We start from the raw sequence: 21312 nt of genomic DNA on the forward strand, positions 1-21312 counted from the left end.
TATACAATCCTCCCATTAAAAAAAATTAAATCAATTCAACACAATACAATACAACTTTTTATTACTTTCCTGTATAAATCACTCCACCCCATTTTTATTTTACATACAATCTCTATACAAATATAAAGAATTCAATCCCAAAAAAATACCCAAAAAATGAAAATGAAAATTCAAAAAAAAAAAAAAAGAAAAAAAAACTTTATATTCGATTTACACAACAATTAAATTTATACCAAATAATATTTATCTTCAAACCTCATCTTCACTCCCATAATTTCTGGCACTCACAGCTTGGCTCCTTTTCTTCGCCGCCCTCCGCCGCCGCCGGCTCTCGTCGAACTTCGGCCGGCCGGTCTCCTTAAACCTCCTCCTGATCTCCGGATCGACGTCGCACTCCGGCGGCGCCGCCGGGTACCTGACGGTGTCGTAGCAGTAGGAGTAGTACATGTACTTGGACCTGAATCTCTTCATGGCGAGCCTCTGTTTGGGAGTGATTGTGGCGAGGTCAGCTCGGTCGAGGAGGTCGCCGGCGCCGTCGCAGCCGGCGGGAGCCACCACCTCCTCGAGAGGATCGGAGGTGCAGCCGTGGAGGACGAGGTCGGTGAACTCGGCAACGAAAGGGGCATATTTGTAATTTGCTCTGTACTTGCCGCCTGACGTGGCCCAATCAGAAGCGTCCCAAATAGTAGCGTATAGGCCCATGGGCTTTGACGGGAAATCATGGCCCATTTCGTCTTTCCGTACGATCTCCCGAATTGGGACATCGTCAATATAAAATCTACAATAAAAAATAAAATAAAATATTATTAAAAACTGCGAAGAAATTTTTTTTTTTTTTTAAAAAAAGAGAATCTTATCCAATATCACATGTGGGATTAGGTTACTGTTCTGTCTGCGTGTCTCATAATGTCCAAACTAAGCCCATATTCCACAGCCATTATAAAGAAGTATATAAAATCAAAAATTCTAATTTGATTTGATTTGGTCTCGTACGTAACGTAATTTGCAAGCAAATAAAATAAATTAGTTAGGAATTATTGAACCTAATAGTCAGTACTTGTCAACATTGATGGTAATTTATTAGTGATGAACATAGCATAGGATTGGTTCCACTGTAATAAGAAGTCCAAATATTTGTCCTAGCTAATTTCTGCTCACGGGCTCGTACCTATACATAAATTATGATCGCAAAAGAAACCAACTTTGCAAAATCAATTTTTGAGGCCTTCCTTACATTGCATGTGACAAAAAAATAAAAATTGGGAAATTTTTCCATGATCTTGAATTGTCTTTATATTTTCTTTATTCTTCAGACATGTGAAGTTTGAAAAGTATGGATACTAAACAGTGAAAATATGGTAATAAAGTAAGAGCTAGTTTCGTGGGCGAAGCAATCTCTATATGTGTATATATATATATATATATATATATATATAATGGTCAAATTTGAGATGAAGAAGTAACTAAATTAAATTAAATTGGATTAAATTGTGTAATTGCTTACATGATGAGGGTGGTGGTCCAGAGGATTGTGTAAGAATGGAAATCCTTGGAAGGGTCGAACCAGAGGGAATACCTTTCTTCCCTCCCTCTGTGGGTGCTTCCATTGCCATACATGTTTGTCTGAAACCGCCATGCTTTGCCTCTTATGTTCCCCAGGAATTCGAAGTCCAATTCGTCGTGCGTCTTACGGAATATGTCTCCGTTGCTTGTCTGATCGATCATCAAAATTCAGACATACTCGAATTTCAATTTGAATTCGAGTTCATCAATTGATCGAAAATTAATAAACTAACTTACGTAGAAGGCGACGCAGATTCCGGCGGTGTAGTCCGACGGCAATTTGATTTTCGCGCTGAACAGGCCGTGGCTGTAGAGGTCCGACGATCTGAATCCTGATCCTGTAAGAAATTATACACTGTTATTTCACCATAGGAAAATTCAATCACAGAGAAACACAACTCTACATATATATATATATGTATATATGTATGTATGTATATGTACCTGTGTATTGGTTGAGATGGAGCTGGACGGAGCGATCGTCGGAGGAATGGAAGATGTTGGCGTCGCCGAAGATTGGACTGAAGCCTTTTGAGAAAGGAATAGTGGAGACGTTGCCGAAGCTCGCCGCCGCCGCCGCCGGAAAGTGATGAGCCACCACCACGGCGGCGACGGCGAGGAGTATGCGCAGTCGTATGTTATGCTCCATCTGTGCTTTTGTAATTGCACGCACTCTACACTCACAAACTCCTCCTTTCCTTTCTTATATACATATATATATATGTATATGCGGGTGGGGTGGGTGGGTTGGGGGTGGTAGGGGAAGATGATGAAGATGAATTGTTTAATCAGTGGACATAAGAAAAAGTAGTAGAGCTACATGCGAGGGCATATTTGGAAATTCGCAGGAAGTGAAGACTCGTTCAATTATTATTATTATTATAAATAATAAAAAAATATACTAAGTATATTTTTTTAACACATACGTAGGAATTCAATATACTACTTGAACTGATTATGGTACGATAAATTTTATAATCCTATTATTTATTGATTTAAAAAATATAAATATATGTACATGAGTATCCAAAGTGAAGAAAAATAAAGAATGTTGCCCTCATTTTTAAGGAAGAAATAATTAACCAATTAATAACTCATTAAGGCATATTAAAGCTGCTTTAATTGATGCGACCACACCTTTTTTTTTAATCAATATTTATTTATTTATAAATTCTAATAGTGAATTATCACATACATGACAAAATTTAAATTATACACTACAAATTATCAAAAGTTGAAATTGAACCCTTATTCGATTAAAAAAAAAAGTAAAAAAAATTATTCAAATGACTGTGACATTATTGTAAAGTATCAATCAATATGGTTAGCTGTACTAATTAGCTTTTAATTAAGGCATCATAACGTTAATCTATTGCACCAAAAAGTCAAAAATAGCAATAATAATAGGAAATATTTAATATTAATTTAAGTGAAAGTGATTTTACTTATTATTTTAAAGATTTGGATACACAAAGTGTTTAGAAAAATATTAAAACTAAAATTCATAATTTCAATTTCTTAAAAAAAAAAAATAACAATATATAATTTTTAATACTGTTATAATTTAAAATTCAGCAAACCCATTAATCATTGTACCGATACTCGAAATAGCTAAATACAAAAAGTCAGTATGACCAAAAGAAAATTAAATATGTGTAGAAAGACTAAACTGCCCCTTAATTAATTATACTGGGGCTGTCAATTAAATTAAGTTTGGCCGTATATCTAAATCAATATTATATTTTTATTTATTGATTAAAATGATCGTAAGTGGTGTGACGGTTTTCTGTATGAATTTTTACATGCAACATGACGATGGGCGGGGCTACGACTTTGGTATAAAAATTAATATTTTATTTAAAAAGGAGCTGTCCACGTGGCTAGATCAGAACACTCGATGCAACTTGTTAGATTTTAAGGTTGTTTTATTAGTATTTTATTTTAATTTTTAAAATATTTTGTTATTTTTGAAGGAGAAGAGGAAGAAGAGTAATCCTTTTCTGGGATTGAGCAATTATTGCAGTTGACGATAAGAACAATGTCGGAAATAATTTGTGGACATTAATTTAATTTATAATTAAATTAGTATTATTGAATTAGCAAATTAAAATAATAATAGTAATAATATCATAATTTGCTATCAACTTACAGTTGTCATTGCAAGACTTGCATGAATTGCCAGTTTTGTTGCTATTCAACACGCAATTGGATATATTAAGGGGATGTTTGTTTGTATACATTTTTAAACATATTTTTTTTACTTTATAAATAAAAAATATATATATATATATATTATATTTACATGTTTGTGTTTTTTGTTACTTATAGGAGAGGAATGGATCACTTTTGGAATCATTTCTTGATTTCCAACCAAGAAATGTTTTCTTTTTTCTTTTTTTTTTTTTTTTTTGAATGAATGTTTTTCTTCACTTTTACAAAATGTGTATGTATATTATCAGTTATGTGTATTCATTTATTTGTGTTGGAACAATATTTTTCTCCAACTTTTTTTGGCATATGGTTCTTCTTGCTTTTCTCCTGCTGCCTTTTTCTGTTTCCATTCAGGTCATTTCAACAGACTGCCTGCAACTCTGATGGTCTACTCTTCTCGATTTGGGAACCTTAGAAGAGACAAAAAGAATGAATTTTGGGGTGGTCAACCTTTGACAGAATTCATGCAGGATTACATCATTCCACTTTCGTGCAAAGGGTTTTAATTGAGGTTGTCCTGTATGCCTTGTTTGTCTGCTTCTTGGTTTGTTATGTGGGAAGTTTTGTGGTTGTTGCATAGGTTAGAGAGAGAGAACTGTTGTGAGAGAAAGTAAGTTAAATCCTCTCAACCTCAACCCTTCCCTTCTCCATGCATTGAAAGAGTGCTTGTCACATTTACTTGCCGGAGACATCGTCGGAGGAAGAAGAGATTGGAAATCCGATCAGGAGATTCGTCCAAAGTCTGAGCAACCCTGCTATTTGCTAGTTGTCAGTACGAGTTCGTGACAACTTATACCTGTGGAGGGATTTTCCTAGGTGGTTTGCGTTATAGTATGGGATAAAGGAGTTTTGGGCTGTTTAGTTCATAATCAACCTTGATTAGTGAACTTCTCCTGGATTGGAATCCCCCGGATGTAGGTTGGTTATAACCGAACCGGGTTACCAAATATCTTGTCTTTTATTGCTTTGGATTTTGCCCTTATTTCGTTGACAAGATAATGTTACAACTGTGATTTTACCACGCTTCGGGAGTTGGCCCATTTGGAAAAGTGTACAAGAATTTATTGGGGTTGCACTTATTCCATCCCAACATTTGGTATCAGAGCGGTGTTCTCTAAGTTGCTGAGTAGATTCTTTCACAGTTGAAAAGATGAGTAAGGAAGGTCGATCTACATCGAGACCTCCATTGTTTGATGGAACAAGTTATCGAAGTTGGAAAAACAAGATGGAAGCTTTCCTGATGCAACAAGGTGAAGATGTTTCTGAAGCTGTTGAGTCTGCATGGTCTCATCCCATGAAGACCATCCAAGATGAAGATAATAACATCTCTCTTGTGAAGAAACCGAAAAGAGAATGGACTCTCAATGAAAAGTCGGCTGCAATCGCCAACTCGAAAGCCCTTTTCTCGATTTTTAATGCTGTAGATGAAACTCAAGCGAAGTTGATATCCAACTGCAAAGTTGCTAAGGAAGCATGGGACATCCTGGAAAATGCATTCGAAGGGTCTGTACAAGTTCGAGAATCAAAGCTGGATCATGTTGAAACCTTGTTTGAAGGACTGAAGATGAATGAAGATGAAACGATTGCTGATTATCATAACAGATTCATGGATGTTGTGAATCAAGCTGAAGCTCTTGGAATGCACTTCGAAGAAAAGAGACTGGTGAGGAAAATGCTTAAAAGTCTCACAAAAAATTTCAGACCGAAAGTGATCATGCTTGATGAACCACCAAAGCTGAGAAATATGACATTGGATGAACTGTATGGTACGTTGGTGAGCTATGAAATGAACTATATCGAAGATGAAGCACCCAAAAGCATGGCTCTAAATGCTGAAGACTTGAAGATGATAGAGTCTGATGAAGAAATGGCACTGCTGAGCCGTAAACTTTCACGAATGATTAGTGAGAAACGAGCTGCCAAGCTGAAGTTTGGGAAGTTTCAGAACAGAAATAGCTATCATGGAGGAGGAACATCCAGTTCTCAACGAAAATACCCTGAGCAGAAACCAACTACATACAACAAGCCAAAAGAAAGATTCGATGGGGAATTTAAGAAGAAGTTTGTGGTGTCTGCAAAACCAGAGACGGTTCAAGAACCTACCTGTTATGGATGTGGTGGAGTCGGACATATTAAATCAGAGTGTCCAACAGTAAAGAAGAGGGAAAAGAGAGTTTATCAAGCCATATGGAGTGACAATGAAGATGGTGAATCTGCTGGAGGTGAGGAACAGACAGAAAGTGATGAAGTGGTGGCATTTATGGCAAATGCTGGTGAAACCAGTAAAAGAAATGAGGAATCCAACCCGAAAGCTGCTGATGAGTCAAGGGAACTTGATGCTGAAGAGTTGATTGAAGCCTATGAGGAAATGGTAATCGAACAGAAGAAAGCTGTAGTGAAGAACAAGGAGATGCTGGAAACAATCTATCGTCTGGAAGATCAAAAAGAAAAACTTGAGGATGAACTTGAAAAACTGAGAAAGATTGCTGATGATAAATCTGCTGAATCACAGAAGTTGAAGTCAGAGAATTTGAAGTTGAAGGATGAAAATGATAGACTTCGGAAAGGAAAGGAAAAATTAGATGAAGTCCTTTCGATTGGTAAACCATTTGGTGATCACAAAGGATTGGGATTCTGTGAATCTTCTCAAAGTAAACCAACTACATTTGTGCGTGGTGGTTTGTTAACTGATGTCAAATTTCCAGAGAAGAATTCAGTATCTGTAAAGAAACAGAATCCAAAGAAGAGCAAAAACAGAAATTGGAACAGATATCGCAGAAGAACTCAGAATGACAGATCGTCGTTATTACAGCCTACTGACTGCAAGTACTGCATGTATCCTGGTCATTCAGCTGAGAAGTGTTTCAAACTGGCAAAGGATGTTATCAATGGGAAACACATTCGATGGCCTACAGAAGGTCTGAAACATAGCATCAAAGTCAAATTGGTGTGGATGCCTAAGGAAAGTCTGAAACAGGAGGAATGCAATGTGATTCTGTCAAGTCAAGAGTCTACCAGGGCAGATCGATGGTACTTTGATAGTGGTTGCTCGCGACATATGACTAATCAAAAAGAACTTCTGAAAAATTATGTTGAAGACCGAAGTGGAGATGTTATCTTTGGTGATGGTGCAAAAGGAAAAATCAGTGGATATGGCGCTCTTGAAAAAGAAGGAATTCCAAAGTTGTCGAAAGTCTACTATGTTGAAGGACTGAGTACAAACTTGATCAGCATCAGTCAACTTTGTGATGATGACTTACATGTGAAGTTCACGAAAAATTCATGTGAAGTATATGATACGGAACAAAAATGCGTGATGACTGGAGTTCGATCAAAGAACAATTGTTACCTGCTGGAATATCCTCAAATGGAAGCATTGATATTGAAAGATGATGAATCTATGCTGTGGCACACCAGATTGGGTCACGTCAATCCACAGAATCTATTGAGGATTAGCAAAATTGGAGCTATCAGAGGATTACCCAATTTTTCAAAGATCCCGATTACTACGTGTGGTGATTGTGCGAGAGGAAAACAGAAGAGAGCTGTACATTCCTCACTGGAACAACGTTTCAGCAGTAACTGTCTGGAGCTGTTGCATATGGATCTCATGGGTCCAGTCGATGTCTGCAGTCTTGGAGGTAAGAAGTATATCCTGGTTTGTGTTGATGACTTTTCAAGATATACATGGGTAGATTTTCTACGTGAGAAAAGTGATGCCTTTAATGCCTTTGAAAAATTGAGTACAAGGCTTATGAATGAGAAGAAATCAAAGATTGACAGGTTGAGAACTGATCATGGAAAGGAGTTTGAGAATCGCAGGTTTGCTGAATTCTGCAATGGATTGGGAATTAAGCATGAATTTTCTGCCCCAAAGACTCCACAACAAAACGGAGTGGTGGAAAGAAAGAATCGAACCCTACAGGAAATGGCAAGGTCAATCATGCATGCCAAGGGAGTTGCCAAATATTTGTGGGCTGAAGCTATTAACACAGCTTGCTATGTGATTAATCGAGTGTATCTCAGACCCCACACAGAAAAGACAGCGTATGAAATCTGGACTGGAAAGAAACCAAATGTCTCATACTTTCATACATTTGGGTGTAAGTGCTATATTATGAAGGACAGAGATCAACTACATAAGTTTGATGCTAGATCAGATGAAGGTATATTCTTGGGATACTCTCTGAATTCCAGAGCCTACAGAGTTTTTAACAATCGAACAAAAAAGGTGATGGAATCTGTGAATGTGATATTTGATGATGCCCTCTCGGAAAAGAAATCCATACATCCGAGTGATGATGATGATGAATTCACTCCCACCAAAATAATTCAGAGTCATCCAGATGTTCAGAATGTTCCTCAGATTCAGAATAATGTGCCTCAGACTGGTGACAATGCTGCAGAGAGCTCATTCAGATTTGATTGGTCAGAACCAGAGTGTTCAACCGATATTACCACAACCAACTTACAACCTGCAGAGAGTGAATCTGATACGGAAACAAGAAGATATGGTTCCAGAGTTCCACAAAACCATCCAATTGATGCAGTCATTGGTGATCCAAAAGGGGGAAGATTAACTCGAGGTAAACAAATTGATTTTAAGAATTTGTCTGGGATGAATTGTTTTATTTCCACAGTTGAGCCAAAGACAGTAGACGATGCCCTCAAGGATGAATATTGGATTAATGCAATGCAAGATGAGCTGAATCAGTTCACAAGGAATCGAGTATGGTATCTGGTTGAAAGACCAACTGATGTGAATGTCATCGGAACTAAGTGGATCTTCAAGAACAAATCTGATGAAAACGGGAATGTTACCAGAAACAAGGCGAGGTTAGTTGCACAGGGGTACACACAGATCGAAGGCATTGACTACGATGAAACATTTGCTCCTGTTGCACGTATTGAAGCAGTGAGATTACTGGTATCTGTTGCATGTTCCTTGGGATTTACTCTCTACCAGATGGACGTCAAGACAGCATTTTTGAATGGATGGATTAAAGAAGAAATCTATGTTGAACAACCAAAGGGATTCGAGGATCCTTTTCATCCAGATCATGTGTACAGACTGAGGAAAGCGCTATATGGTCTTAAGCAAGCACCAAGAGCCTGGTATGAGAGGCTGTCCAATTTCCTGCTTGAAAAGAAGTATGTTCGAGGATCAACAGACAAGACCCTATTTATCAAGCTGCAAGGAAAAGATCTTATGATTGCTCAAGTATATGTAGATGATATCGTATTTGGATCAACTGCTGAATCGTTGAAGAACGAATTTGTGAGATTCATGGAAGCTGAATTTGAGATGAGTATGATTGGTCAGCTCAATTTCTTTCTGGGATTACAAGTTAAGCAGCTAGCAGATGGAATTTTCTTGAGTCAATCGAAGTATGCTCAGAATATGGTTGAGAAATTTGGCCTTCGTGATTCAAAGGTTGTCCGGACTCCTTTAGGACAACAGGATAAGCTATCCAAGGATGATGATGGGAAGATTGTTGATCAGAAATTGTACAGAAGTATAATCGGGAGTTTGCTGTATCTGACTGCTAGTCGCCCTGATATTTCTTTCAGTGTTGGCGTATGTGCAAGGTTCCAATCAGCTCCTAAGGAATCTCATTTGAAGGCTGCAAAGAGAATTCTCAGATATGTCAAAGGGACGACTGAACTTGGACTGTGGTATTCGAACAGATCTAGTCTTGATCTTATTGGATTCACGGACTCAGATTGGGCTGGATGTTGCGATGATAGGAAAAGCACAACTGGTGGATGTTTCTATATCGGGGACAATATTGTGAGTTGGAGTTCGAAGAAACAGAATTCAATTGCTCTATCCACTGCTGAGGCTGAGTACATTGCTGCAGGAAGCTGTTGTGCTCAATTGTTGTGGATTCGACAGATGCTGCATGATTATGGAATTATTCAGGATTCATTCACTCTATTCTGTGACAACACAAGTGCTATTAATATTTCCAAGAATCCAGTTCAGCATGGGAGGACAAAGCATATCGACATTCGATATCATTTTATTCGAGACTTGGTAGAAAATGGGGTGTGTGATCTGCAACACATTGGAACAATTGAACAGAAAGCAGATATTCTCACAAAGCCTCTGGATGGAGACCGATTCGAGAAGTTAAGGAGGAACTTGGGTATGTGTTCATGCCCTCTCTGAATTTCACTGCATAGGTGAAAAATTATTTATCTCCAATTTATTATGATTTCATTGATGAATATTGGAGATATATATATATATATTTATTTATATATGTAAGGGGAGAAATCAAATACTCTGGAAATAGGATTTTGGGAATCGTGGTGATAAGGATCATTCCAGAGAGAGGGATTTAAGTTGCAGAAGTTGAAGTGACTTAAAGTTGTCAGTAACGCTGCAGCTACTGAGTCAAGACAGCCTTTTGGGGAATTGATTGACTAAGGGGGAGAATTCGTAATTGAATATTCAAAGGCGTGTTCTGATCGTCTCTCTACCCTGGCTATTTCCTTTGGCAGTTGTCGTTTGTGGAGATAACCCCCTCCAGTCACAAGGTTTTCCCTCATTCTTTTCTCTCTTGCGAAAAATCATGGCTCGAACACGTTTTGGGAATGTTCGTCACGCCGGAGCCGAAGGTGGTAGACGTGGGCGTGCTGGGACTCGAGGCAGAGGTCGTGGTCGTCGAAGTGAAACTGTTAGTCCCTCTCCCGATCCCATGGAGGTTTCTGAATCGATTAATAATCCTCCGCCACTGGCCGAGGGAAATCTGAAGAAAACAGAGGACGACACTGTTATTCAAACCTTACAGTCCTTGAACGAACAATCGAAGGTTCTAGAGGAAAATGTCTGTCCAAATGAAGGTATCATCACTGGAAGTGAAGTTTCTGTTGAAGAAGAGCCTCCAACTATCGCTGGCGAAGCCCCCATTGAAGAACTCGAAAAGGTTGCTGAGGAGCCCCTGGTTACTGAAGAAGTTCAAAATGCTGGTGATGCTGAGGAAGTTGTTCCACAACACGTTGCTGAACATGAGGTCCCTAACACACAGATAGATGAAGTGGTTGCTGAAGAAGAAGTTCCTACGGAACAAGTTGTTCATGGTGTTGACACAGAAGGTACAAATCTTGAGCCTCGTTCTTCTTCTGAAGATCTTGATGCTCTCATTGACAAGGTCGTGAGTCAGCTTCCTTCTCAAGATAAGGAGTCATCTTCCGAAACACCTGGACCAGACACAGTCCCTGATTCTCCGTTACTTGGAAAAATGGTGGAAGGTAGTGAAGAGGTTGTTGCGACATCAGAACAACAACCATCTGCAGAACAGGCCATGGAGGCTGAGTTTACTCCATCATCGTCAAAGAGACAACCCTCCAAAAAGAGGAAGTCGTCTGCTGGTGTTCCCGGGTCTTTTCGAAAAAGGCTCAAACGACCTTTTTCAAAGAAAGTCATAAAAGGGAAGAAGTCCAAAACTCGTCAAAAGGCTCTCGGATCTCATTCCATTACTGCACAACAAGCTATGGATACTACACACTTTGATGATCTTGCTGAAGTGTTTGAGTACGACATTCTCGCCGACCGAAAATTTGTGATTGAAAAGAAATTCACGAGCAATGAGCATGTGGAGGTTGGTTTTTCCGATTACCTGCGCCGGAAAGGACTGTTTCACTGGGCTGTCAAATTGCGGAAGTACTGTCCAAAATTGGTCAAGGAGTTTTACGCTAACCTTTCTGCTCATGTCTTAGATCAAGACTCTCCCTGGTTTCATAAAGCTTATGTGCGTGGCAAGGTTTTTGAGCTAAGCCCGCGGGTCATCAACAAGCTGTTAAAGCTCCCTCTTGACAATCCTGAAGAGCTTCCCTCTGATCTTCTGAAAGACTCCACGAAAGATGTTGCCCTGTTCCTGTCCTCACGCAAGTCAGTGGACTTTGGTAGAAAAGGACTCAGTGCCTCTGAGCTTTCACTGAGATTTCAATGTCTTTTCCGTCTCTGCTCCAAAAACATTCTTCCAACCAGCAATGGAACCACTATTGGTTCTGAAATGGGTAAACTAATGTATTCCATTGATCGCTTTTGTCCTAACATTAACTTTGGTTTTATTGTGATGTCAAAAATGGTCAAGTTCTCTCGCGGTCAGAAAACGGAAGGCACGAACCTACCGTATCCTGCCTTGATCACGCTGTTATTAAAGAGAAACGGCATTGTTCCGGATTCTGCCGAAGACGTCATCAACCTGGAGGTGTTTCAGCCCAAACCGAATATTCTCAGTCTGCACAACGACATTACTGACGACATCCCCCGAAATGCGACCGAACAGCTTCTTGAAGCCCGCCGAATTCTTCAAGAAGTGGTGCAAGAACAAGCTGCCATCCGCATCACTCTGGGAGAGCATCGTCAGAAAATCATCCGTGCGGTCAACCTCATGCCGAAGATTGGTTCTGTACTTGCTGATGAAGAGGAGGACCCTTCGCTTCTCTGAACTGCTCGTCCATCCCTTTTTGGCATCTGCTCTCGAGGGGGAGAGATGTGCATGAGATGTGCATGGTGTTGGTGTGTTTGCTGCTTTGCTACTGTTTCCTGCTACTGACTATTTCATTTTGTTTGCCAGGCTGCCTGTAGCCTGTGTTTGTTTTCTGCTGGCCTGTAACAAATTGATGACTTACTGCTGTTTTTGTTTGGATTGTTTGGTTTGGTGTGGGAGTGATTCTCCTGCACATTGGGCGAAGTCCCATATGCCAAAAAGGGGGAGAATGTTGGAACAATATTTTTCTCCAACTTTTTTTGGCATATGGTTCTTCTTGCTTTTCTCATGCTGCCTTTTTCTGTTTCCATTCAGGTCATTTCAACAGACTGCCTGCAACTCTGATGGTCTACTCTTCTCGATTTGGGAACCTTAGAAGAGACAAAAAGAATGAATTTTGGGGTGGTCAACCTTTGACAGAATTCATGCAGGATTACATCATTCCACTTTCGTGCAAAGGGTTTTAATTGAGGTTGTCCTGTATGCCTTGTTTGTCTGCTTCTTGGTTTGTTATGTGGGAAGTTTTGTGGTTGTTGCATAGGTTAGAGAGAGAGAACTGTTGTGAGAGAAAGTAAGTTAAATCCTCTCAACCTCAACCCTTCCCTTCTCCATGCATTGAAAGAGTGCTTGTCACATTTACTTGCCGGAGACATCGTCGGAGGAAGAAGAGATTGGAAATCCGATCAGGAGATTCGTCCAAAGTCTGAGCAACCCTGCTATTTGCTAGTTGTCAGTACGAGTTCGTGACAACTTATACCTGTGGAGGGATTTTCCTAGGTGGTTTGCGTTATAGTATGGGATAAAGGAGTTTTGGGCTGTTTAGTTCATAATCAACCTTGATTAGTGAACTTCTCCTGGATTGGAATCCCCCGGATGTAGGTTGGTTATAACCGAACCGGGTTACCAAATATCTTGTCTTTTATTGCTTTGGATTTTGCCCTTATTTCGTTGACAAGATAATGTTACAACTGTGATTTTACCACGCTTCGGGAGTTGGCCCATTTGGAAAAGTGTACAAGAATTTATTGGGGTTGCACTTATTCCATCCCAACAATTTGTCCTAAGTAAATTTAAAATCGAATATTGAAGAGGACAGCGGTGTTACAGCAATCTTGAAAAGGGTATTATTTGTCGTTTTATTTTATGGGTATATATATAATATAATACATATTCGATTATTTTCTATAAAAATTATTTAAACAATAATAAATATTGAAGCATAAATACGTACCAGAACATATTTACTTGTGTGTATCTATTAGAACAAGACAAATTTTGTTCAATTTCATGCATGAAATGATCAATTTCCACTATTTTTATCGTACACACATATATAAATTCACATTTGATTCAAGATTTAATTTTGAGACATTATCTATTTTATAATTGATTATATTGTGTTTCCTAATCCAAAAAAAAATGTTACTGCAAAAAATCCACTATTTCACTACCCCCCCCCCCCAAAAAAAAAAAAAGGATTACTCATAGAAAAATTCCCAACTGATGAATATTTGTATTTGTTCTAAGAATTTATTAGTATTAATTTTTATGTATGTTAAAAAATAAGTAATTTATTATTTAATGAATAATTTTAATTTTGCATGGAAAATTTGGGGAAATGCAAAATTGGTTTTCTATTAATTGCATATTGATGTTAGTAAATAATTAATTGATGAGTCAATAGTGGGGTAATGTACTTGTTATTAACACTGGGATTGTAAAGTGGTTATACCAACCGGACAACTAATTAAGATATTATTGCAAACTTAAACAAGATATGTATTAAAATTCGTTCACCCAATCATTAAATTCATTAGTGGATTGAAATGAAAAAAAGTTGATATAATAGTAATATATTGAATCACTATGGAAAAAGATTAACCCACCAATGAAAGATAATATTGCATAATGCATTCATAAAAAATATTCAATATAATTTAATCATTTTAGTTACAAGTTTGTGTCCATTACAACAATACTCCCACAACTATTATTATTATTATTATTATTATTATTTATTTTTATTTTTATTTATTTAATTAATTGCTGAAATTGCTGGTGGATATGCCTAATGCCCTGCCCGAGAATCTCCTAGTTGGCCTGTCCCTTTCTCCGCCGTTATTATTATTTATTTATTTATTTATTTTAATGTGGGGCCTACGTGGAGAGGAATACAGGAGGGCCATCCTACTTGTCACTCCATGAGTAGGATTGCGTATGCGTCTCCACAAAGTAATTTTTTTAAATATAAAGAAAAAATCAAAATACTTGTGTTTTATGGTTTTGAAAGGTTTTCAATTTAAGATTCTAACTGAAAATATATTTTTTACCAAATATTTATATATAAACTACCTATAAAAACATGATCGTAATCATTGCGTAAAATATAGATGTATTGAAAATATAGTTATGAACATGATTTAAAATATGGTTGTGTTGATAATAAAATCATAAACATAGATATAAACAGAGTTGTATTCAGAACACGGACTGTGTTCATAAGTATGGGGTAATCAACACGGCCGTGTTAGCTGTCTTGGAGGCCCAATCACCAGAAGTTATCCAACATGGTCGTGTTCAGTCCTAGTCAATTATCTTGGGACAAAAATTGATAAATTTTTATTTGAGTGAGACCAAATTTGATAAATTCTTTTGAATAAGACTAAAATTGACAATTACAAGTGATTTTTGCTCTATATTTTTACTTATCAATAAAATACTGTTATTTTTTTTAATCTACTATAATATTCACAAATATCATTTTTTTTTTTTTAATCTACTGTAATATTCACAAAAATTCTTTGAAGTGGAACAAATATATTTTCAAAGGGTAAAAATGTCAATTATACATTATCATAACAATAGAAAAAATGTACAAAACAGTAACAAGGTGTCTAAATGCATAGTGTTTTTCAAATATTTGCCTCTAATTAGAGTAAATAGTATTTTTATTTAAAAAAAAAAAGAAAGAAAATATTAATTAAACCTATTATGAAATAAAGTATGTATTTGATATAATATTTCAAAAAAAAGTATATATTATTGATGAATAAGATCAAAATATTTAAAAATATATAAAAAGTCTTAACTATTGAGTTCATCATCATTAATTAACTGATTTTATTTTATCAAAATAATGATAATTAGCATAGAGAGAACAAAGATATCATTTTGGTTTAAGTTTTTAGTATTCCTAATAAAAGCTTTTATATCCAACTTCCATTAAAGTTACCTAATTTCTTTCAATGAAGTATTTATTTGCACATGCTGATTGTAAGTCTATAAATTTTTTACAGCGTTTCAATTTAGAAATTAGAATTTTGTATAATATGTTTTTTTTTTTTTTTTTAAATTTTCATTCTTTGCAATTTTTAATTATTAAATTATGCATGTCATACCAAAACCAACCTAACTCATAAAAATAAAAGAAGCCAAAAGGAGACAGGATAGATAAAGATGGGTTTTTTAATAAATTAATGTTTGAAGGCAGAACAGATTCTTGAACAATAAATCTTTTCTGTGGAAAAGGGATTTAAGTTATTTACTACTTTATATATACTTAGCTTCTTCACATTGCTCATTTCGCAATATTATTTTACAATACAGATTATTTGAAATCAAAATTAATTAAAGGGCAGTCATTGTAATGAATCAAAGTTTAATATTAATGATAATGGTGTGTTTTTTTACAACTTTTTTTTTTTTTTTTTTTTCTAATTCTTAACTATATAATTGATTTTAGGAACTGCAAACTAAACAAGGCGAATCAAATAAAAAAACAACCAAGGCAATCAAACTTCAATTTATTTATTTTTAAAATTTTTATTTAAGATTTTCTTAGACCGTACATACTTTTATTTCATGCCATTACACCTCAATTATTTCCACAAGTGATGCAAGAAAAGATCTTTCCCGCCAACGATTTAGAGCGACGTTTCGGCGGCGGCTTGGCGGCGCAGACAATATACGATTCATCGGCTCCATTCCGCCGCGCATCGTCGCAGTCATCCAGAAACTTCCGGAAGGCACTACCCACGTATTCAGCTGCCTCAACCACTTTCATGCCTTCCGCTGCCTTCCCAGCTGGGAACACGCCCGTGTTCGCATCCTCGCCTCTCAACACGGCACACAGCTGCACCAGCTCTCCCTGGAATTCCGACAGCTTCGCCTCCTCGTCCGCCGCAGCTTCCCTCGTCTTCACCGGCTCCGGCAGACTCACTGCACCAACCATTCTAACTAACACTCATTCATATACATACATATTCGAAATTTCCAAACCAACCAACAATAATGTAACTAATTAATTGATTACCTGGACAGTCTGTACGAGGAGCTGTTCTGTTTAGGACACACTCAAACGTGCCTGCCCAAGCATCCCTCTTCGTCAAGAAGCTTTTAAGGTTGAAAAGCTTCTTCACCGTCGCCGGAATCGACGAGTGCTCGAACTCTGATGTCGGGTAAGGTCCCGACGGCCCGTGCAGCACTGCATCAACCGTTGTTAAGACATTTTATATGCTCTATGTATTCATTAATTTGATGTTGCTAGTACACTAAATGAATATATCATTCTAATATTAATATAGTGTCGACAACACCTCAAATATAGATATTGAAATATAAATCAACAATAAAAATTTGTGTAAATATATACCGATAGCGCTATCGTCGCATATGTTGGAGCACATATAATATGTTCATATAGCATACTCCTAAAGTACGAATTGTTGGTACTTAATTTCAATTCACTTAGACATGTCTTGTAAATTGAAATTACATAGAATCCTTTGGATGCAAATCTATATTATATTGATTCGAACAAATCAGTATAGTACTGATTTCACCAGGTCAACATATATTATATGACTGACTAACATATGATGAAACACGTATAAATATACGCTGATCACCCTTATAACATATGTTGATTCAGTCAAATCAGCACCACACTGACTTGATCAGATCAACAGATGATATTCATATGCGCTGATTATGGTGATCAACATTGTCTTGATCTGTACACAAATCGTTATACAAAATTTAGTACAATTGATGTTTGTTAGTTATTGTGTACCTGTTCCGGGTTCGATCCAGGGAGACACCAATATGGCGGGGACTCTGACTCCGAGCCGATCAAACTTGAACTTATGCGGCTCGGGCCCAACGATGTCGTCAGGGCTCGGGACTCCAGCAACCGGCGTCGGGACATGATCATAGAATCCACCGTGCTCGTCGTATATAATCACAAACAAGATTTCGTTCCACTGCGGGCTCGACCTCAGCGCCTCGTAGACTTCCTTGACAAATCTTTGGCCTTCGGAGATGTCGTGGGGCGGATGATCATCGTTTCCGGGCACCAATTTTGTCTCGAAATAACGTTGTTCTATTACCACATAGTTTGGCAGCTTCCCCTCCTTGCAGTGCCTCTTGAAACTCAGCTCAAACTGATGAAAGTTTCTTACGTACTTCAATTTTCTCAAGTTCCTATTGTAGAAACAGGAATACTTTATAATTGCTATCCATGACTTTTAATTGTCGCGGAATTTAAACGATGTAAGAATTAATGTTAACCTGTAAAAGAGGGTGGAAGGAGGATACTGATAATAAACCCCAAAGGAGAAGCCACTCTCCTCCATGGACTCAAAGATTGTCTTCTGAGGGTAACCTTGGACGAGCATTTTCGTGTCGTTGGCCGTGGCGCCGTAGGCCGTGGCGGAGTGTATGAACAGCCGATTCGGCTGCGTCAAAGTGGGCGCCGAGGAGAACCAGCGATCACAGACAGCGAACTCCGAAACCAGCTGTCTGAACACGGGCACAGATTCGGGGGTGAACCCGTTCATGACTACTTCAGCCATGCCTTCTTGGATGGTTTCCGCCTGCCGAGCAAAGCCTTCCATTGTGGGCGCCGGATTGGGCGGGGCGTCGTTGAATGTGACGCCGAAGACCTGCTCAAACGTGGCCTCGAATGAGTGGCCGGGGTCGGAGACAACATTGGAAGCGCGGTGGCCAAAGTGGATGCGATCGGATGCCGACAGAGGATTGGATTCTTCCCCTGTCACGCCGTCTATTTCGGCGTTGAGGGACTTCATCCATCCTAGGATGTGATCGAAGGATCTGTTTTCTTGGACTAGGACTACTACTGTCTTGATCGGATACTCATCTGTGGTGTTTTCAGACATGGTTTCTTGATCAGCTTTTGCAATGGTTTAGTGATCAATGAAGCTGCAAGAGTAAAAAAACAGGGGTAGGGGTAGGGGTAGTTGGAAAGTAGTAAGAACTTAACAACTCAAATTGCAATTTGTGTTCTCTTTGGACTTTTCTGTGGACAGAACAATGAACTGTAGAAACCTACTACATTATGGACTAAAAAAATACCAACTTGATCAAGAACACAACAGCATATATATTGTTTTCTACAGATAATCAAATTCCATTTCCTGCATCAAATCTCCAAGAATCGCAATTCACAATACTGTCTGTATATTCCAATCCTACACTGAATTTCAAGTATGTCACAACGCGACGCCGCTCGGCGCAAAACTCCGGCGCGCCCGCCGGGATTCAAATCAAAATGACGTAGGTAACTATTCTGGATTTAATTGCCATTAGCGCCGAACAAGAATCCCCCGCCGGGGCTAAACTTCTTGGTTGCCACGGGGCATCTAAGCAAGTCCCCGTCCCGGCTCCGGTTCCCACTAGATGATCCCGTGCCTCTCCAAAGATGATCGCTCTCGGCTTTCATGTACTCCTCAATGTCCTCGAACTTAAGTATATCCGATATCAGGAGCTGCCGCGCCGGCGGTGGCGAGGCTATCGATCTTCCGGCGTGCTCGGGATTCCCTCGATCAATTTCCGCATCTTCCAAACCCTCCTCGACAACAACTGCGTGCTCGTCGGAGGTTCTTTCTTGATCATCATCGACCACCACTGTCAGGTCATCCGGCCTCTCGTAGGCGCTCATGCTGACGACCGGCGCCGCCGCAGGCGGCGGCGAACTGAAAGCTGCGACGGCCGCGCGGCACATGGGGCAATTGGACTGCGATTTGAGCCACGTGTCGATGCAAGGGAGGTGGAAGGCGTGGCTGCATTTAGGCATAAGCCTGAGGGATTCGTCTTCTTGAAATTCACAGAGACACACAGCACACTCTGTTCCTTCAATTAGGCCGTCGCCCTTTTGGTATTTGCAGACCGTTATTTTCTTAATCAACGCCTCATCCAATCCGGGTGGCGCCGCCGCCGGATTGCCCCACTGATCCAGGCCGGCCTCGTCGTGGCTGAGGCCGGCGGCCTCCGCGCCTCCGCCGGGAAGGTCAGTACCGGCAGCCGCCGCCCTATCGGTGGCGTACCTCGTGGCGAAGGTGTAGTAGCTCGCGAGGACGAAGGCGCAGATTAGCACGACGATGACGGCGATGATGAGCGGCGAGAAAGGGGGTCCGTCGCCGTCGTCGGAGGGCGGCGGCGGGGGGAAGATTAGGTAGCAGTATTGGGGGCAGTATATGCTGCAAATCCCCTGGGAGCAATCCCGGTAGTTGTCGTACGAGGAGAAGGGGTTCTGGTTCCCGACAGAGCCCATCAATGGCGGATATGATCGATGTCCGATCGACGGTCAGATCTGCAATAAAAGAGGAGAGAGTGTATTGTCGGCATTCATTTGTTGGGAATTGAATTGAAATATGAAATCTGAGCTTAGAAGGGAAGGAAACTAAAGTGGACAGAAACCCTAATTTTGCAAGAATCAATTTCTACGAGAGATGGGTTCAAAGTGTTATTAGAAATCCATATATCTGATATAAGTAAGGATATGATTGTAGATCGAATGTATGGTCGTCAGTACTGCTCCTCATCTACTTGTTGTCTCTTTCGATAGGTAAAAGGAGAGTGATTCTTGGGAGGTCCCGGATCTCAAGAATTCATCATCTTCCATCATTGGATCTCTGACACACAGGTGGATTTTGGACCCCATTGCTGGATTTTTTGCAATTCTTTTTTAAAGGGTTGTTTTTGCTTTCAACATATGTGGACGACTCGCCTCTTTGACAGAATATATATGAATAAAAATCTGTCTATATGAGTATATATTATATGTATAGCTTTAGGTAATAAGATTAGTTTTATTATTATTATTACATGACATGTTTTTGTTTCCAAGTCAGTTTGTTGAGAGAGATAGAGAGAGAAGAGAGTAAAGTAAAGTAGAAGAGAGACTTGTGGTTTACTAAAAGTGGTGTGGTGGAGGAGAGAACCACAATATGCCCTAAGTTACCCTTAGGGGATGTCTCTCACCTTTCTAAAAAGAAGGGATATTTTGCTTTTCACAAAAAATTTGTATCCGTTGAATGAATTGGATTTTTATTTTTTATAAAAAAAATATAAATAATTCATAAAAATATATATATATATATATATATTGCTAGTTTCATTTGTCTAAATACAAAATATACATTTTTAATAAGCATAATCTCACTATATATTATAAAAATATGTTAAATTTACATTAATACAATTATATCAAATTAAAATAAATAAAAAGTTTTATAGCTTAGATTCTAAATTGGACGAAATAAAATTGAATCTATACTTTAATGTTTAATATATAAATTGAATATAATATTTCTTAAAAAAAAATAATAACAATATATTATAATTTAAATAATAAAAATACAAACAAACAACGAGGGTTAGTCATATAAAAGTCTCAATAATCATGATTAAGGCATCATTAGAGTGTCTCGGGACTTTCTCCCGAGGTAATTATAATATGGGTAGTTTGTTCAGTGTAGCTCAACAAAAGTGACTTACCAATGTTTATTTTAATTCAGCTTAAAAATAAAAAATAAAAATGTCAACTTTAACATTTTTATCTGGATTCAACTTTAAGTATTATTATTATGCAATTGAAATTAAGATTTAGACTATAGCAAAGGGTTTTAAATTGTTCTAAACACAAATGGGATTTTACTATAAATCAAATCATTTAGATTAATTAAAACAATACATGTATAATCGAATAAATATTTTTAAATATATTTACTTTTAATAT

General features: G+C 38.3%; 4 protein-coding genes across 6 annotated transcripts; 1 reads left to right on the forward strand and 3 right to left on the reverse strand.

Moving 5' to 3' along the window:
* Nucleotides 1–18: 18 nt before the first annotated feature.
* On the reverse strand, nucleotides 19–2302 carry LOC127246520 (probable xyloglucan endotransglucosylase/hydrolase protein 30). Its single transcript, XM_051267962.1, has 4 exons — nucleotides 2008–2302; nucleotides 1801–1901; nucleotides 1505–1713; nucleotides 19–778 (listed from the first exon to the last, which is right to left on the reverse strand). Exons 1-4 carry the CDS (start codon nucleotides 2210–2212, stop codon nucleotides 250–252), a joined length of 1044 nt encoding a protein of 347 aa, XP_051123919.1. The 5' UTR covers nucleotides 2213–2302; the 3' UTR covers nucleotides 19–249.
* Nucleotides 2303–10352: 8050 nt separating this feature from the next.
* On the forward strand, nucleotides 10353–12233 carry LOC127246782 (uncharacterized). The gene has a single exon (XM_051268338.1). It carries the CDS (start codon nucleotides 10353–10355, stop codon nucleotides 12231–12233), a length of 1881 nt encoding a protein of 626 aa, XP_051124295.1.
* A 3849-nt stretch (nucleotides 12234–16082) lies between these two features.
* Nucleotides 16083–18467, reverse strand: LOC127245493 (non-specific phospholipase C3-like). 3 transcript variants are annotated; one of them, XM_051266426.1, is made up of 4 exons: nucleotides 17844–18467; nucleotides 17347–17756; nucleotides 16588–16758; nucleotides 16083–16493 (listed from the first exon to the last, which is right to left on the reverse strand). In XM_051266426.1, exons 1-4 carry the CDS (start codon nucleotides 18449–18451, stop codon nucleotides 16150–16152), a joined length of 1533 nt encoding a protein of 510 aa, XP_051122383.1. In that variant the 5' UTR covers nucleotides 18452–18467; the 3' UTR covers nucleotides 16083–16149. The 3 variants fall into 3 exon arrangements, with proteins under 3 accessions (XP_051122383.1, XP_051122375.1, XP_051122392.1); XM_051266418.1 differs by having other exon boundaries at nucleotides 16083–16511; XM_051266435.1 differs by having other exon boundaries at nucleotides 16379–16507.
* A 188-nt stretch (nucleotides 18468–18655) lies between these two features.
* LOC127245510 (E3 ubiquitin-protein ligase Os04g0590900-like) lies at nucleotides 18656–20277 on the reverse strand. Its single transcript, XM_051266447.1, has one exon. The coding sequence runs from the start codon at nucleotides 19843–19845 to the stop codon at nucleotides 18868–18870; it is 978 nt and encodes a 325-aa protein (XP_051122404.1). The 5' UTR covers nucleotides 19846–20277; the 3' UTR covers nucleotides 18656–18867.
* Nucleotides 20278–21312: the final 1035 nt, after the last annotated feature.

The sequence above is a fragment of the Andrographis paniculata genome, unplaced genomic scaffold (assembly GCF_009805555.1).
Source record: "Andrographis paniculata isolate CXL003 unplaced genomic scaffold, ASM980555v1 Contig10END, whole genome shotgun sequence".
Taxonomy (NCBI): Eukaryota; Viridiplantae; Streptophyta; class Magnoliopsida; order Lamiales; family Acanthaceae; genus Andrographis; species Andrographis paniculata.

Excerpts from the sequence above, each read along its gene's own strand:
- LOC127246520 (XM_051267962.1), bottom strand. The coding sequence starts at position 2,212 with ATGGAGCATAACATACGACTGCGCATACTCCTCGCCGTCGCCGCCGTG. Across the intron at positions 1,714-1,800 it reads GAATCTGCGTCGCCTTCTAC|ACAAGCAACGGAGACATATT; the intron begins GTAAGTTAGTTT and ends ATGATCGATCAG. Across the intron at positions 779-1,504 it reads TGGACCACCACCCTCATCAT|ATTTTATATTGACGATGTCC; the intron begins GTAAGCAATTAC and ends TTTTTATTGTAG.
- LOC127246782 (XM_051268338.1), top strand. The coding sequence starts at position 10,353 with ATGGCTCGAACACGTTTTGGGAATGTTCGTCACGCCGGAGCCGAAGGT.
- LOC127245493 (XM_051266418.1), bottom strand. The coding sequence starts at position 18,451 with ATGTCTGAAAACACCACAGATGAGTATCCGATCAAGACAGTAGTAGTC. Across the intron at positions 17,757-17,843 it reads CCTTCCACCCTCTTTTACAG|GAACTTGAGAAAATTGAAGT; the intron begins GTTAACATTAAT and ends TTTCTACAATAG. Across the intron at positions 16,512-16,587 it reads TCCTCGTACAGACTGTCCAG|TTAGAATGGTTGGTGCAGTG; the intron begins GTAATCAATTAA and ends AATGAGTGTTAG.
- LOC127245510 (XM_051266447.1), bottom strand. The coding sequence starts at position 19,845 with ATGGGCTCTGTCGGGAACCAGAACCCCTTCTCCTCGTACGACAACTAC.